The sequence below is a fragment of the Portunus trituberculatus genome, chromosome 44, assembly GCF_017591435.1.
Source record: "Portunus trituberculatus isolate SZX2019 chromosome 44, ASM1759143v1, whole genome shotgun sequence".
NCBI lineage: Eukaryota > Metazoa > Arthropoda > Malacostraca > Decapoda > Portunidae > Portunus > Portunus trituberculatus.
The window spans coordinates 26,908,588-26,926,087 of record NC_059298.1 but is presented as its reverse complement, the minus strand read 5'-3'; the positions used below and the strand labels follow the sequence as shown (position 1 = coordinate 26,926,087).

At 42.9% G+C, this 17,500-nt stretch overlaps 1 protein-coding gene across 3 annotated transcripts in view; it reads left to right on the top strand.

Annotated features, from left to right (window-relative positions):
* The window catches only part of LOC123518906 (neurotrimin-like), a 43,260-nt gene that overhangs the window by 4,783 nt on the left and 20,977 nt on the right, over nucleotides 1–17,500 (top strand). The window contains exons 1-3 of one of the 3 annotated variants that reach the window (XM_045279967.1): nucleotides 4,104–4,171; nucleotides 6,260–6,451; nucleotides 7,140–7,422. In XM_045279967.1, coding sequence (XP_045135902.1) covers nucleotides 7,350–7,422 — 73 coding nt within the window. In that variant the 5' untranslated portion in view covers nucleotides 4,104–4,171; nucleotides 6,260–6,451; nucleotides 7,140–7,349. Of the gene's footprint in view, nucleotides 1–4,103; nucleotides 4,172–6,259; nucleotides 6,452–7,139; nucleotides 7,423–17,500 lie in introns of those variants that run through there. The other 2 variants (XM_045279966.1, XM_045279968.1) reach the window with 2 other exon arrangements.

Genomic DNA, 17,500 nt, shown 5'->3' with positions numbered 1-17,500 from the left:
TACCCAGTCAGTGTTTTAGATCATATAGCCATGGTCAGTTGTCGAGAAACATGCAAGAAGAGGAAAAATAAGCTGTCTTCTACCCAGTCAGTGCTTTAGATCGTACAGTCATGGTCAGTAGTTAGAGGACCAAGCAAGAAGAGGAAAAAAAGTTGTCTTCTACCCAGCGAGTGCTTTAGATCATATAGTCATGGTCAGTTGTCGAGAAACATGCAAGAAGAGGAAAATAAGCTGTCTTCTACCCAGTCAGTGCTTTAAATCGTATAGTCATGGTCAATAAACGAGTAACATGCAAGAGGAAGAAAAATAAGCTGTCTTTTACCCAGCCTGTGTTTTAAATCGTATAGTCATGGTCAGTAGTAGAGGACCAAGCAAGAAGAGGAAAAAAAAAGTTGTCTTCTACCCAGTCAGGGGTTTAGATCATACAGTCATGGTCAATAGTAAAGGAACAAGCAAGATGAGGAAAAATAAACTCTGTGATGTGCAGTGAGAGCGAGAGTGCCTTAGAATGCTTTAGAATATAGTCAGTAGTAGAGCAAGAAACCACACTGATGTCCACTCTGGCTGTTGTTCTTCCCTCAATCTAAAATTCTGTGGTCGCTAAAGGTCCACCAATTATCAGGCACAGTAAAGAGACAGTCTGCAAATCGATGAACCAAAGAATGAGAGTAAGTACCGAAACCCAGAGAGAATACAATAGTCACAAACCACAATGATATCCACTCTGTCTTTTGTCCTTCCCTCAATCTAAAATTCTCTGGTCGCCAAAAGATCCACCAATTATCAGGTACAGTAAAGAGACAGTAGATCAAGGAACCAAAGAATGAGAGTAAAAACCGAAAACCCAAATAGAGTGGAAGTGCATACATAAGTTAACTTCATGACTACACCACCGCAACGGCAAGGGGGCCAGAAGTGAGTGCCTGCGTGCATCTAGGTTCCCATTGCCGCTGTGTGATGGCCCTGGCAGTGATGGTGGTGGTGGTGGTGGTGGTGGTGACTGGCTGGCTGGCTGGCTGGCTTAACTCTGTGGCTTACCTCGAGGCCTTCATTACCGCCTTGCACCTCCTCTGCGACCATTTGCATAAATACTACATCTCGCAGACAATGTGGCCGCTTCCCCCCGCGGGTACACTGAGGCATAGATCATGATATTAGCAGCCTCTTGTATAGCAGCGGGCGGCGAGGGGAGGGGCGGGGCGGCGCGCTGACAATGCCTGCCTGAATACTGCCACAGTGATATTGGGCGACGGTGAACAGCGGCAGGATGAAAGGGTCACTGGGAGGTGTTAGGGAGGATGGAGCGTGCTCTCTCTCTCTCTCTCTCTCTCTCTCTCTCTCTCTCTCTCTCTCTCTCTCTCTCTCTCTCTCAAAATCAGCAGTATTACGTTTATCATGTTGCTTTCTCTTTCTTCAAGGCCACTGACTAATGTGTATGAGAACAAGAAGAGACTTGTTTACCATCCTTCTTCCGTGTTATGCATCTCAGCGACCTCTTCTCAGTTCTTTACCTTATTAGTATTTACGTCTCCAAGGAACAACGTTTGCGTTTTCATGTATCCCAGCGATGAATCTTGGCCAGTCTTTCAACATGTTTTGCTCTCTCACCACGACTGTTTTCCAACGCCACGGAGTTGCTTATCCTGTTGATATTGCAGAAATTTTTTTAATCTTTCCTTAGAACTGTAAAAACACCCTTGAAACCTCGTGTAACTTCAATTAGAGCATTTGAGAAGTAATGGAGGTGCTGTCAGGACTGTTTCATGATATGGTCCATACTCGCACAAAGACTACGTATTGTATAGATTTTAATAATAGTGACTGATAACATCGCTATGCACAAGACAGTCTACTACATCTCTCACACAGCGGGCACCTTCCATCCTTCCTTCATTCATGCGGAAAAGAATAAAGTCAGATATTTCTTTTAATATACCAATCGCTATAAAAATCCACTAGGTAGTGTTTTTAGTACTGGCAGAATGACGTCCTAGAACTGGCGAGGAATTATTTAGGTTAACCAGAAATAGTCCTTGGAAAATTCTCTCTCTCTCTCTCTCTCTCTCTCTCTCTCTCTCTCTCTCTCTCTCTCTCTCTCTCTCTCTCTCTCTCTCTCTCTCAAGTCAGTAGATGCATCATTTTAATGTTTTGTATTCTTAAACGTTTTAAAATCCCATGTCATCTACTTTTAACAGCTCTAGTGGAAGTTGTTTGGATTGCCAAAAATGTTTTATTGATTCTAACATCGTCAGTAAAGATCACTCTTGAGAACTGATCACGACTGATGCTTTGAAATGAGTCGTGATGGGAGAGTGTAATATTAAAGGATACGAAAGAAAGTACTACTAGTAACAGAAGGCTAACATGGAAATGGTAAGTGAAGGTAAAGCAGGCAGGAAATTGTAAAAGGAATTAACGGTCGACGGAAAGTGAGATCATAGCAAAAAGGGTTGGAATGAAACAACTGATAGGTTAAGGTCAAAGGAAATAAAACATAAATATCAGTGAAATTCAGAATTAAGATCGAGGGGAAACCAGTTTAATGAAGGATAACATTAAGGTCATAGAAAGAGAAACTACAAGTTATTCGAAAGAAAGCTTAAAGTCACAGGAAGAAACAGATCAACGCTGAGATCAGAAAGACGAGAGAAAAACGAGGAAGGAAAAGATAAGGTCGTGTTAGGATAAAACTACGAAAGGTCAGAGATACCAGGAAAGGAGGACAAAAGACACAATATAATGGTGTGTGTGTGTGTGTGTGTGTGTGTGTGTGTGTGTGTGTGTGTGTGTGTGTGTGTGTGTGTGTGTGTGTGTGTGTGTGTGTGTGTGTGTGTGTGTGTGTTTTCCAGAGTTGCCTACAAAAGGAAATGCAGTAAGATGGTTCTCTGACGCAAATATTACATTCTGCATCATATTTACAAACATTCCAGCTTCTTACTTCGCTGTGGAGGAAGTTGTTGGAGATCTTCAAAGTTTCTATCATCATTAGCAACAAGAAGTCTACACCATAAACAGGAAATACTTACGAAAACTCACTAATTATCTCGGTGATCCATGAAAATAGTCGCTGAGAGATATAAGTGTTTAGAAATAGGATCACTTATCTCCCATTACCTCCCTCCATTAATTTTTCCGTCTCACTCTGCATCACATATGAGATACAACACCACTGAGGAAATTGCTTATGGTCTCGTCTCAGTGGTCTCTAGCAATAGTTGTTACATGGGAGAAAGCATTGAAGTAGCAATATTGGATCTATCTCTCACGCACTTTCGTCACCCATTCTCTGACTCCCTTTACTGTTTTTCCATAAAGTGTCCTATTTGCTCCACGTCAGTTTCTCTACCAAATCCTCTGAGTTCTATTACAAAATCAAAGAGTCCCCTTCACTCCCTGCTAGTTGTTTTTTTTTTTTCTCCTTCCTCTCACTTCCTCTCATTACATCAACGAGACACTTCATTCCCGTCATTTTTTCGCCTTCTTCCTCTCAGATCTACAACAATGTCATGCAGTCTCTTTATTCCCTGTCAGTGGAGTCTTTTTTTTTAATAAGTGGGCCTATTTTTTTATCTTTTCTTTTCTTGCCCTTGGCTGTCCCTCTTTCTTACATAAAAAGAAAGTTTATCTCTTTCCCTCTCACTCTTGAACGGCATCAGGTGTTCCCTTCACTCCTCGTCAAATTTACATTTACTTTCTCTCACCCACTGCTGTCGTGTCATTGGTGTAAACTTCTACGTAATATTGTACTCATTAATACATGATACTAAGATTCACTGTTTGTGATATTTGGGTGACTGATAAGTGAGTAGGGATGAAATCGAGTTGTGTGTGTGTGTGTGTGTGTGTGTGTGTGTGTGTGTGTGTGTGTGCGCGAGTGTAAGACCACCAAAGCCACACTACACTGATGATGACCACCAAAGCCACACTGATGATGAGCTCAACGTTATGAAAATAGAACTACATACCAGATGCTGAACAAAAATATGGCAGGATATTAGGATGTTGCATTCTCATGATAGTTTCGAATGACGCCTCGAACACAATCTCGAAGCACCGCCTCTTACCATGACGTGACTCACCCCAGGCCTGCCAATTGCTGCCAAGACTCACACGACATTAGATTCCCCCATCCACTGCGGCTCTGACTCAGCATCCTGGTGGTGTCTGGCAGGTGAATATTAGAATGTGTGTTTAATATATGATGAGTGCAAATTCAAGGAGACAAAGCAAACACGGGTTCACGGACAGGGTTGTAGATGAGAGAGAGAGAGAGAGAGAGAGAGAGAGAGAGAGAGAGAGAGAGAGAGAGAGAGATTTGATGGATTTTTTTTTTTACGGAGAGTTAGCTTGCATTGGGATTATTTAGAGGGACTTTACTTGTTTGAAATTTACTCATGTTGTCTTTATTTATATAGAACTTAATTTGCATAGAATTTAGTTAGGCTTTATGATTCACTCTGGCAGGCTTTTCTTTCATAGAATTTACCTCGGCAGACTTTACTTGCATAAAATCTACTTAGACAGACCTTATGATTTACTCAGACAGAATTTACCTTCAGGAGATTCACTTATGCGAACATTACTTGCACACAATTTCCTCTGAAGAACTTTACATTGGCAGAGTTCACTTCGAGACACTTGCTAACCTCAAAGCGACAATATCCACACACAAAGAGAGGATAGACAGTCAGGTCCACGCGGCGCCTTACTCTTCCATTTCGTACACTACTCACGGTACAAAACACACACACACACACACACACACACACACACACACACACACACACACACACACACTTACAAACCAACCCTTCCTTCTTTAGTCTCACACTTTGGCTTCTATTTTGAAACACTCTGCGCAGCACCTTCACCATTTTCAAAGGGCTCTAATTGAGGTGACACGGGTCCTTAAGCATGTTTCTATAATTCTAGTGACAGGTTAACACGTTTTCTGCATGATCAACTGGGAAAATATTCTTTTAGAACTTGGCTAATGGTCTTGGTGGTATTTGAAAATGGTCGCAGTGAGAGAAGGAAACGTTTCTGAGTATGGCGCTTTCTCCTGTACGTATTGGGGAAAGATGCTCTATTTTTGTCTCACTTGCGCGCTCCCTCCAGCAACGCAACCCGCGGGACGGACGCCAAGTGTAGGCTAAGAAACCAAATGAGCGCCTTGATAGAGCTCCCGCATGAGTGAAGGAGAATAAGAAGAGTGTCCCTGGTCTCCTGATTTCGCCTTACTAACTTCAGTCAGCGAGTAATGTGATGATATTTCTACCTGTTTCTTTCTCCTTTTTATTCTTTTTTTTCCTGTTTTTCTCTCTGTGTCTCTGTGTGTCTCCAACTGTTTGTTCGTTTGTCTGTGTTACTGTCTGTTAGTCTATCTCTTTATACTATTTGTATGTATATCTTTCCATTTATCTTTTGATCTGTTTATTTGCTTATCTATCTATCTATCTATCTATCTATCTATCTATCTATCTATCTATCTATCTATCTATCTATCTATATATATATATATATATATATATATATATATATATATATATATATATATATATATATATATATATATGTCTTTCGATTTGTTCTCTCTCTCTCTCTCTCTCTCTCTCTCTCTCTCTCTCTCTCTCTCTCTCTCTCTCTCTCTCTCTCTCTCTCTCTCTCTCTCTCTCTCTCTCTCTCTCTTACATTCTGACCTTCCTCGACTCTCTGACTTAAACGAGGTAAGTGACACAATATTTCCAGATCAGTGTCCGTTTTCCTCCGCAAAATCCACGACTTTAACACCTGACAAGGAAGAAGAAGTCACCTGATAGTAATTATGAGACAAAAAAGTGGTAGCCTGAAATTTTATCTTTTGTATTCTGAGACGAGTTGAAAAAAAAAGGACTTTAGTGGAAGTTCTTGGAGTTTTCGAGAGCGTTTTCATGTTGGAAGTGATAGTTTAACGAGGATTCTGGTTTGTCAGTAGGGAAAAACACATACGAGATCCAGAGTAATCATATCTGTGGACTTTGAAAATATTACAAGTTGGGAGAATAAAGCTTTTTAAGAATATAATCTTGAGTTTTAGTGTTGTAATGTGAATTCTTTATATTTTTTAACCTTTCTTTCTTTTTTCCCTGACTAATTACCTCTGTGCCCTTTGAAATCAGTCAGAATGAGAAAAATAGAGCGTTTACGAATATATTCTTGTGTTTTAGTATTATGCTGTGAATTCCTTATGATATTCTCTTCTCTCTCTCTTTTTTCACAGTGTTCGCGGAAACCGTCAAGCTGAACCTGTTCCAATATCTTGCTATAGGCAGTCCCGGGCCAGCCAGCACCCACCCACCACACGATCACCCGCCCACTGGTCCCGCCTCGCCCTGCCTTCTCTCACCCTCCCCCTCCCTCTCTCCTCAGCCAAGTATCCAGCCATCCAGACCCTTATGATAATCGAACTGAGGTAACAGAAGGAAAAAAATCATCTCTCTCTCTCTCTCTCTCTCTCTCTCTCTCTCTCTCTCTCTCTCTCTCTCTCTCTCTCTCTCTCACACACACACACACACACACACACACACACACACACACACACACACACACACACCGCGTAGTGTAGTGGTTAGCACGCTCGACTCACAATCGTGAGGGCCGGGTTCGAGTCCCGGTAAGCGGCGAGGCAAATGAGCAAGCCTCTTAATGTGTGGCCCCTGTTCACCTAGCAGTAAATGGGTACGGGATGTAACTCGAGGGGTTGTGGCCTCGCTTTCCCGGTGTGTGGAGTGTGCTGTTGTCTCAGTCCTACCCGAAGATCGGTCTATGAGCTCTGAACTCGCTCCGTAATGGCTGGGTGACCAGCAGACGACAGAGGTGAATTACACACTCACGATTTGATCCATTTCACCTTTCCCTAAAATAACAAATATATTTCATGTAATGCAATAACAAGAATCAGGAAGGTAAATTTGAAAGTAGGATTAGATTCTTCCTTCCCTGTTCTATCCTCTCTCTTTCGCTCTCTTTCTCTTTCTCTCTCTGTCCCTGAATCTGACTCGATACCATCTGGAAAAAAACATTATCTTGCTCCCTTCCCCTTCCTCCCTCCCTCTCCCTCCTTCCCTCTCTCTATTCGATACTGCTTCAATCCCTTGCAGAATTCGATTTACTGCACTGGAATGATATCAAGAGGAGGGAGAGGAACCGCCAGTGCACCACCTTCGCATGAGTTAGCTTTGTTGGTCGTAGCGGAGCGATGCGTCTGAGCTGGAGGCCGCAGAGGGGAAAAGAGGAACCAGTCTCGACCCAAATGCCCTGCCCACTCTAGGAGGAATCCCGCGCGAGGCTGTGTGTGTGTGTGTGTGGAGATGGCGGCGTACTGCTTGAAGGTGGTCTGGGGCATGTTGTCCCTGATGGTGATGACTTCCCTGTCCTTCGGAGGTGAGTAATGGTGGATGATGAGAGAGAGAGAGAGAGAGAGAGAGAGAGAGAGAGAGAGAGAGAGAGAGAGAGAGAGAGAGAGAGTGCTTGTATGTGTTGATGAATTCATAAATTGGAATTTATTGTTTTTTACAGTTACTATTACTGATGCTACTGCTATTACTACTACTACTACTACAACTACAACTTCTACTACTCCTACTACTACTACTACTACTACTACTACTACTACTACTACTAGTAGTAGTAGTAGTACTACTACTACTACTATTACCAGCAACGTTATTACTGATATTTCCACTGCTAAGAGAGAGAGAGAGAGAGAGAGAGAGAGAGAGAAAAAAATTATAATGAATTTACGGATGTGCTGATGGTTCTGTCAGTATTAGTTTCCCGTTTTCTCCTCCGTGGCAGTACAACGTTTTCTCTCCAGCTCCATATTTCATTCGGGGCCACTGAGGCATTTTATTTATGCATATAAAAGTGCCGAATAAACCGTTGCACATGTAAAGCAAGAGCGAATCGGTGAATCATATGGAAAAAATTGCCGTGCTCGGATAGAGAGAGAGAGAGAGAGAGAGAGAGTCCAGATTTTGAGACCATTTTTTATACATTTATGATTTGGTTCTCTTGGATATCTTGAAGTTTTTGGTTTAGTTTTTATTTTAACTTTTGCTCTCTCTCTCTCTCTCTCTCTCTCTCTCTCTCTCTCTCTCTCTCTCTCTCTCTCTCTCTCTCGTCACACAGACAAATTACATGCATTTATTTAGTATTTCATGTTTCCCTGCGGCATTCGGACCATTGCTTGCAGTTCATGTACATCGATCTTTGGCTCACTCCCTGCATGGCATCCTCGTCTCGTCCTCGTCTCGTCCTGGTCTTGTTTTCGTCCTTTTCCAGCGTCTCTAAGATGCACCATGGTACCATCTCCCCGCTACGTCCCGCTGCCCCTTCCTTTCATCACCGCGGCGCCTTTCTCTCCCTCTATAGGGATACAAATTCCCCTCCGTTTCCTGGTGATCACGTCGCTTACTGCTCATGTCGCCAGCTCGGTTAAATGTGTAGCTTATCGCCAGACCAGGCCAGTCCAAGTTGTAAATGAATTAGAGGAAAATAATGATAATTTGCCGTTACAGTCGGTTAAATGTATATATTGTCGCCAATTCAGTTCAGCCTGAGTTTTAAAAGAATTAAAAGAAAATCTGGGAAAGAAATTATGTCATAAACACTTATTTAGTGATTCAGTAAATTTTATGGTATTTCTTGTAATGTTTGATGGTATTTTGTAATGTAAAAGCAGTTGAATTATCTAAAACAATTCAGTCTAAAATTTAAGATAATAAAAACAAATCAATTTTACAGACGATTTATAAATTGATGCAGTGAATCCTCATAGACTTTTGTGTAATAGTCAGTGGTATTTTATAAGGTAATAAACGTTGAGATACTTCATGTTTTAAATGAACTAGAAAAGATAGTTACAAACATCTTATTAAATGATGCATTAAATTCTCAGGACTTCCTTATCATAGTTTATAACATCTTGTGACGCAGGAGCTGTTAGAATGTTAAAATGAATGTGAGAGATTGAACAACGCAGACATTACGAAGATTTCAAAGCAAGGAAGTCTTTGGAGCCAATCAGAAATGACTATCACGCCTCACAATTCGCGTGTTCCAAAAAGCCACAACAGAATACCGTCAGATGCACTGAAGGGCACCGCAGTGACTACCTACGCACGTCGAATCTGCAATCCGCTGTCCCTCTCCCTCCCTGTATGCTGTATGCCTCCTGCCGCAGCCGTCGCCGCCGCCTCTATCGTTCCTCCCCCCACTGCTTCCCCTCGTCGCCAGCCTCCCCTACCCCGCCACTCCCCGGGTGGCGCCGTGCCGGACATCTACACTAAACCAAAACACGGCACAGCTCTTTCCATAACTCTGGCCCCACCGACCTGAAGCCTCCACGACGCCATGTTGCCATGCTCACCCCACTTTATGGAGCACTGAAGAGCGGGGCCACGCTAGTTGTATGTGAGAGAGAGAGAGAGAGAGAGAGAGAGAGAGAGAGAGAGAGAGAGAGATCAACTCGATTATAAAACTAAAAGCAATGATGACGGGAATATGAGAATAGGATACAGGTCGGTGCCACACACACACACACACACACACACACACACACACACACACACACACACACACACACACACACCTGTCGGCTCCATCACAGTCACCAGCGTCACCTACAGACCGCATTACCAACCCATCACTGGGGGGCATAGACCACGCGAGACTCCGGCGGGTTGAAGTGTTCACTGCGTGGCAGAGAGTGGACGTTATGTTGAGAGAGAGAGAGAGAGAGAGAGAGAGAGAGAGAGAGTCAACTCGATTATAAAACTAAAAGCTGCAGGAAGTCACCGGGTGTACATGTGGCAGCCGCTGCGTGAGTATAAAGCATATCTATCAATTTCCACCTGTTATCCTCCCATCCATAAATTTATACGATTTTTTAACATCCCTATTGACTCGGCACTAACAACCTTATCAACGAGTCCATTTCATTCATCCACCAACTTTTCCCGACAGACACACAGACACAGACAGGCAGGCAGACAAAAGATGACTAAGAACAAGACCAAGAAAAAGGACAAGGAAAAAATAAGTTACATAAAAATATACATAAAAAAAAGATGGTACGTCAGTTATGAGACGGCGGGAGGGACACACGGAGCGGTCTGGAGGTGGTATCCTTGTCTGGTGTCCCTGTCTAGTGTCCCTGACCAGTGTCCCTGAAGGTTGTTTATGACCATAGCAGTAGCGGTCACGGGTGGCGCGGCGGGGAGGACCAGGGGGTGGATGGTCAGTGGTCGGTGCCGCTTCATTGGTGCGCGGCGGTCAGGTGTCATCTCTAAAATGTTGGGCAGGAATGGAAGCGCTTGCCGTCTTACTATATCGGAAGCCTGACTTGTCTCTCTTACTCACTACACTTGCTGGATTTCTTTTCGCCTCCGCCCGATGCGTCGTAAAGATACCCAGACTCGCCCCGCCGTGACTGGCTCCTTGCAATCCCTCTGGCTGACTCCCACAGTGCTTGGAACAGTGGAGAAGAAGAAAAAGAAGAAGGGGGGGAAAAATTGACTTCAAAGCACTTTTTATACATCTTCAGGCAAACACTTTTCATCTAACTAGAGTATGATTTTATTATTATTATTATTATTATTATTATTATTATTATTATTATTATTATTATTATTATTATTATTATCATCATTATTATTATTATTGTTATTATTATTATTATTATTATTATTATTATTGCTTTTAATATTGGAAGGACGAGGAGGATAAGGACGAGGAGGAAGAAAAAAAAAGAACATCAAACCGCTTTTTTATACATCATCATTTGCCGACTAGTGTATGAAACTTATACTATCATGTTTACAAATAGAAAGAGGAAGAGGAGGAAAACGTCAAAGCAAATTTCATACATCTCTTGATATACCAGTGTTTAAAAATCTGTATTATCATTGTTATTAGTGGGAGGAGAAGTAAGTGAAGAAGGAGAAGGAGAAAAATAGGGGAAGCGAACGAGGAGATGGAGGAGTAAAAATAGAGTGAGTAGAAGAGAGGGAAAGAAAAGAGAAGAATGAGGAAGAAGAGAAATAAGTGGAGGAGAAGTACGAAGACAAGAAAGAGAAAGAATAGAGGAGGATGAAAATTATAGATGTAAGAGGAGATAAAGGAGAAAGAATAGGGAAAGAAGAAGAGGAGAAAGTAAAGTAGTTAGTGAAAGAGTAATAGGAGGAGAGGATGAATAAATGAGGAGGAAGTGGAAGAAGAAGACAAGTAAGTGAGGGAGGAGAAGTAGAAGGAAGAAGAGTAAGGGAAGGAGGATTAGAAGGAAAAGGAATCAGAGAGCATTTCTTTTTATGCATCTTCAAACAGAATCTTGCCCATCTCACTTGCCAATGTAGAAAATCGTATCATTATCATTATTTTTTTTTTTCAGTGGCTCGAATTATTAATATAGTGTCAATAGGAGAGAGGAAGGGAGACGGGGTAGTCATAATTGTTCATTAATGTACACTCTTGACTTATTCGCGAGGGTGTCCTGTTCAGATGCAATATTGAGTTATATAATGCTAAGAGAGAGAGAGAGAGAGAGAGAGAGAGAGAGAGAGAGAGAATTGACTTGTTTAAATATTCTTAGTTTCTATTCAATGATTATTTTTGCATTTTGTATTAGTTTCACTTTTATATTGTTGAGAGAGAGACCGATATACAGACAGACAGACAGACAGACAGACAGACAGAAAGAGGAACAGACAGACAGGCAGACAGACAAATAGACGGACATAAACAATACAAAAGAAAGTAAGACATTACGAGAAAAGCTACAAAAAAAACACAAAAAGAATGTATGAAAAAAATGTAGCAAAAAGGATAAAAAAAAAATGATAATGAAAGGAACTAAAAATGAAAGGAACTAAAAAGAGAGAGAGAGAGAGAGAGAGAGAGAGAGAGAGAGAGAGAGAGAGAGAGAGAGAGAGAGAGAGAGAGAGAGAGAGAGAGAGAGAGAGAGAGAGAGAGAGAGAGAGAGAGAGAGAGAGAGAGACAAAGTGTAAAGATATGAATGAGAAAAATGACAAGGAAGTGGAGAAGGAAGATTTAAGGAGTCTCCGAGTGCATAGGCTAAGGAAGGGAGAGGGAGAGAAAGAGAAGAGGAGGAGGAGGAGGAGGAGGAGGAGGAGGAGTAGACTGGTGTATGTAAGAAGGAAGACATAACGCAGAGGAAAGTAAGGTTGGTTTCAGAAGGAGAGAACGAACGAACAAGGAAGAGGAGGAGGAAGAGGAGGAGGAGGAGGAGGAGGAGGAGGAGGAGGAGGAGGAAGAGGAGATCAGAGCACCCTACATCTTCAGATAAGCCGTCTCTAACTCGCCCACTCTGCGAAACTCGTCCTCATAGACTGACCAGGCCAGACTACTGGGCGCCACACTCCCAGCGCGCCACACCCCAGCACACCCTTTCACCCTGACACACCCCTACGCTACTATACTCCACCCTCACACCTCCATGCTACACCCTATTGCACACTGACGCCCTCTTGTTTTTCATTCGATACCTGCAGTCACGCTAAAAGCCACATTCCAAAGCCACACCGTACTGCATCGTCGTATTATACAGCACATTGTCTCTCTACGCACTCTTTCTGCAGCATTTCTCGCTTATCTAACACTTTTCCACCCCATGTCACATCTCCGAGCCACATCCTTTGCTATCACATGCATTTCTTTCTTTCTCAACCGCATCTTCATATCACCAGCCACACTTCTCTGCACGCTTCGTCGCCACACCGTTCACAGTCTTGCCATACTCCACTGCACTCTGCCACATCGTCAACCATTCTGCCACATCCCTTTCACAGTTCCCACAGTCCCCAACCAGTCGCTCACAGGACGCTACATCTCAGCCTTGCCTCGCTACCCACTCGTCTTCACTCCCTCATATTTTGTCACGTCCTTAGTCAGACTCGCTACACTGAAAGCCACATCAGAGGATATTTGTTTCTCAGTCTTTGCTGCAGTAGTCGTGTTGGTGGTGATGGTACAGTAGTAGTGGTAGTAGTAGTAGTGGTAGTAGTAGTAGTAGCAGTAGTAGTAGTAGTGGTGGTGGTGGTAGTGGTAGTAATAGTAGTAGTAGTACTAGTAGTCGTAGTAGTCTTAGTAGTAGTAGTAGTAGTAGTAGTAGTAGTAGTAGTAGTAGTTGTTGTTGTTGTTGTTGTTGTTGTTGTTGTTATTGTTATAGCAGTAATAGTAGTAGTAGTAGTAGTAGTAGTAACAGTAGCAGCAGCAGCAGCAGTAGTGGTGGTGGTAGTAGTGTGGTGGTAAGCGGTGGCAGCAGCAGCAGTGGTAGTAGTGGTAGTGGTAGCAGCAGCAGCAGTAGTAGCAGCAGCAGTAGTAGCAGTAGTAATAATAATAATAGTAGTAGTAGTAGTAGGAGTAGTACTAATAGTAGTAGTAGTAGTAGCAGTAGTAGTAGTAGTAGTAGTAGTAGTAGTAGTAGTAGTATCAGTAGTAGTAGTGGTAGTAATAGTTGTAGTAGTTATTGCCATCACATCTACACAAAACATCGCATCACAAAATGTTAAGCATCATCACATGAACAACAACAAAAACAGCAACATTATAAGATCCTTCTCTCCACATCCAACAGTCCTTTCCCCACACCCCCTCTCTCCATCCCTCTCTCTCTTTCCCTCTCCCTCTCCCTCTCCCTCTCCCTCTCCCTCCCCCACACTCACTTCCTGAGCCTTGTAGATACAAAATTTTATCAAATATAAATTTTATCAGACCACAGTTTTATGCACTCAACACTTTTTCCCCCCACAACGTGCCTGGCAGAGATAATAATATTTCACGAGCATTGTTTCTCCTTTTCTTTTATTTTTCGCTTGTATTTTCTCCGTTAATCTCATCAGCGAACATATCACGGTTTTCACTCCCAGCTGAGCGACAAAAGGATCCGCCCCTGAAGTTGTTATATTTCGCTTCGTGTTAATTTTTACTCTCCAAAGCGACCGTGGCCACTGCTCATCTGCTGCAGGGGAGAGAGAGAGAGAGAGAGAGAGAGAGAGAGAGAGAGAGAGAGAGAGTCACTTGTTCCCTGCAGCGTGGAAAGCGTGGAGGGCGCGGAACCTCTTCAGGGACGGCGAAGTTTTAAGACCGTGATGTATGGTCGCGGACGGGAACAGAGACGCGCTCAAAGAAAGCCTCGGAAACCCGCTTTCGCAAAACTTCTTGGATCGCGAAGGTTTCTGCTTTCTTTTTTTTTTTCGTCTATGTTCTGCTTTCTTTCTTTCCCTCTCCCTCTCTTTTTCTCATTCCCGTCCTCTTGTTGACGAGCGAGTCTTAGACGGTACGTTGAAGAGAGAGAGAGAGAGAGAGAGAGAGAGAGAGAGAGAGAGAGAGCAACCGACCGACAGACAGAGAGAAAGACATAAACAGACAGACAGATAGATAAATAGGAACCAAAACAGGCAGACAGAGAGACACAAAGACACACACACACATACATGGAGACACAGAGAGATGGTAGTGGGGGGGGAAGTGTGCAAGAAGTGAGCTAGAAGTCCCCGTTCATCGTTCTCCTTGGCACAGTGCCTGGCCGCCCCCGGGGACCTGGCTGTTCCACACGGGGGCGGTGAGGTCAATGAGGCAGTCTGTTCTGGCACTGTGGCACTGTTTTGCCACCACGTCCATATAATGCAATAATGATACAAGGTAGATGGCAGCGACCTCTCCCACCCTTTGTCTCTGTGTGTGTGTGTGTGTGTGTGTGTGTGTGTGTGTGTGTGTGTGTGTGTGTGTGTGTGTGTGTGTGTCCTGTATTATATATATATATATATATATATATATATATATATATATATATATATATATATATATATATATATATATATATATATATATATTGCATCATGCTCTTATGTTCACTTCTGTTTTACACACACACACACACACACACACACACACACACACACACACACACACACACACTAACCATAATTACTGAACTTACTTTCTCTTCCTCGCCTTTGTCTATTCTTCACTTTCCCCTCCTCTCCTCCTCCTCCTCTTCCTCCTCCTCCTCCTCCTCCTCCTCCTCCCCTGCCAGCGTTCAAGACAACTTCAGTGTCAAAATACAGACGGATAAACTCATTCTTAACTTCCTAATTTTCGTCCCGCACTGCAGACCTGTAAAAACTCTCTCTCTCTCTCTCTCTCTCTCTCTCTCTCTCTCTCTCTCTCTCTCTCTCTCTCTCTCTCTCTCTCTCTCTCTCTCTCTCTCTCTCTCTCTCTCTCTCTCTCTCTCTCTCTCTCTCTCTCTCTCTCTCTCTCTCTCTCTCTCTCTTATTGACACTTCCAGCGCTTGACTAAGGAGCTGTCACCTGCTAAAATCTCGTTGGTCGCCCGCCGGTAAATTGCAAAGCTTCTCTTCTTCCTCACTCTCTTTCTTGTTGCCGCCTCAGGACACATCTCCGGGCGCCGCTGAAACCCGCTCTGTTAAAAGGCAGACTTGGGCCAGGGAGAGCGTTGGATAAATATGATGAGGAGGTTTTATCGTGGTGTGATCTATTGCCGCGTCCTCTGTTGCTGCCAGGCGCTCTGTCTATATATGCTATTACTGTACTCATGCATCGTTCTTTTGGCGATAGGATGAATGGATTATAGTTGGTCGAGGGTTTTCTTTTCCTTTTCAGGTGTGTAGAAAGGAGGGAATCGTTATTTGTTTGTTTTTATTCAATTTATTAATTCATTTAGTCATTTGTTATCAATGTCCCTTAGTCGAAATATTTAAGGTGCATGGATAAGTATTTTCATATTTTGTTATTTGCAGGGGATGGTGGAGCAAGAGAGAGAGAGAGAGAGAGAGAGAGAGAGAGAGAGAGAGAGAGAGTGAGAGTTAGAGGGGCGTCAGACAGATAGACAGACAGACAGACAGACAGACAGACAGACAGACAGACAAACAAACAAACAAAAAGCACGGTCACACACACACACACACACACACACATACACACACATAGACAGATAAACATAAACATTCACAGCTACAACTAATGAAGCATACAGGTAACTCCCTCACACTGGGCAACAAGGCAAGCTTCAGTACCACACATACTAAAACATCAACGTCTCCTCCCGTCTCTTCTCGTCTCCTCTCGTCTCCTCGTCAAACACTCAACGATTCGCATTCCTTTTTGACATTGTAAGACGGATTTCAACTTAGGGAGGCAGGAAAGACAACAAGCCTGTATCAGTATTTTGCAAGTTGAAACGACTCCCACTGTCCGATTTCAGCCTCTCAGATCCTTTCGTCTCTTCGTCGCACACTCAGTAATTCCCACCCCTGTTAAGTAACATTATAACTTCAGCTCAGTGTTGAAGGGAAAAAGCAAAGTGAACACGTGAAGCTTATTCCTCCCCCTGCCTCCTCAGTCACAGAGGTTTGCTTTATTATTGACAGTCCGAGAAGAATTTGCTGTCCTTCCCGACGGTCTGACTGACTCCCTGTGACTTGAGCCTGGCGAGCGATGCGAGGTTTGTGAGAAATGAGTCAGTGTGGATTTCAATACTATTCGTTTTGCTAATACTAATGTGAATGGATGTGTTGAGATTGCATAGGGATTTCAACACTTTATTTCTTTTACTCAAAATAATTACGTAGAGGTTAGTGTCAACATTACGGAGGGAGTTTTTGATACTTTATTTGTCTTACTTACAGGAATGTGGAAGATAATGTTAATTCACGATGATTTCAACGCTTTATTTGTATTGCTTATGAAAGTGATGGTATTCAGATGACGTCAGTTCTAAAGGTCTACTAATAAGTACGTGAGTGTATCTATGTGCTCGAAAAACACTGTAAAATGAACGTCTTTATTTGTCGATTACTTATTATGTGATTCAATTAAGATTTCAATGAATTATTTACTTTTTTCATATACATACTTATTTCTTTGTTTTCTCTCTTCTTTTTTTTCTTTCAAATTATTAAAAGTTCTGTACCTTTGATTGCTTGAAGTAACTGTGTGTGTGTGTGTGTGTGTGTGTGTGTGTGTGTGTGTGTGTGTGTGTGTGTGTGTGTGTGTGTGTGTGTGTGTAAAGAATTAAGACTTTACCGGATTGAATATGGTATAACAGAAGACAATAGAGAGAGAGAGAGAGAGAGAGAGAGAGAGAGAGAGAGAGAGAGAGAGAGATAAACCGCCTCCTCTCAATCTCTCTCTCTCTCTCTCTCTCTCTCTCTCTCTCTCTCTCTCTCTCTCTCTCTCTCTCTCTCTCTCTCTCTCTCTCTCTCTCGCGCCACCAACTTGATGTTTGGATCCATTTCCTTCGTCATTGTGTTACGCAAATCGGCGCCTCGCGGGGAAGGGCCAAACCGAATTTCCCCTTCAAAGTTACCTCTCCCTCCTCGCAAGGCTTTCCCTCTCCTCTTCCTCCTCCTCCTCCTCCTCCTACTCCTCCTCCTCCTCCTCCTTTTCTTCATTAGCGTCGTTTGCATCGTTTCGTTTTGTCA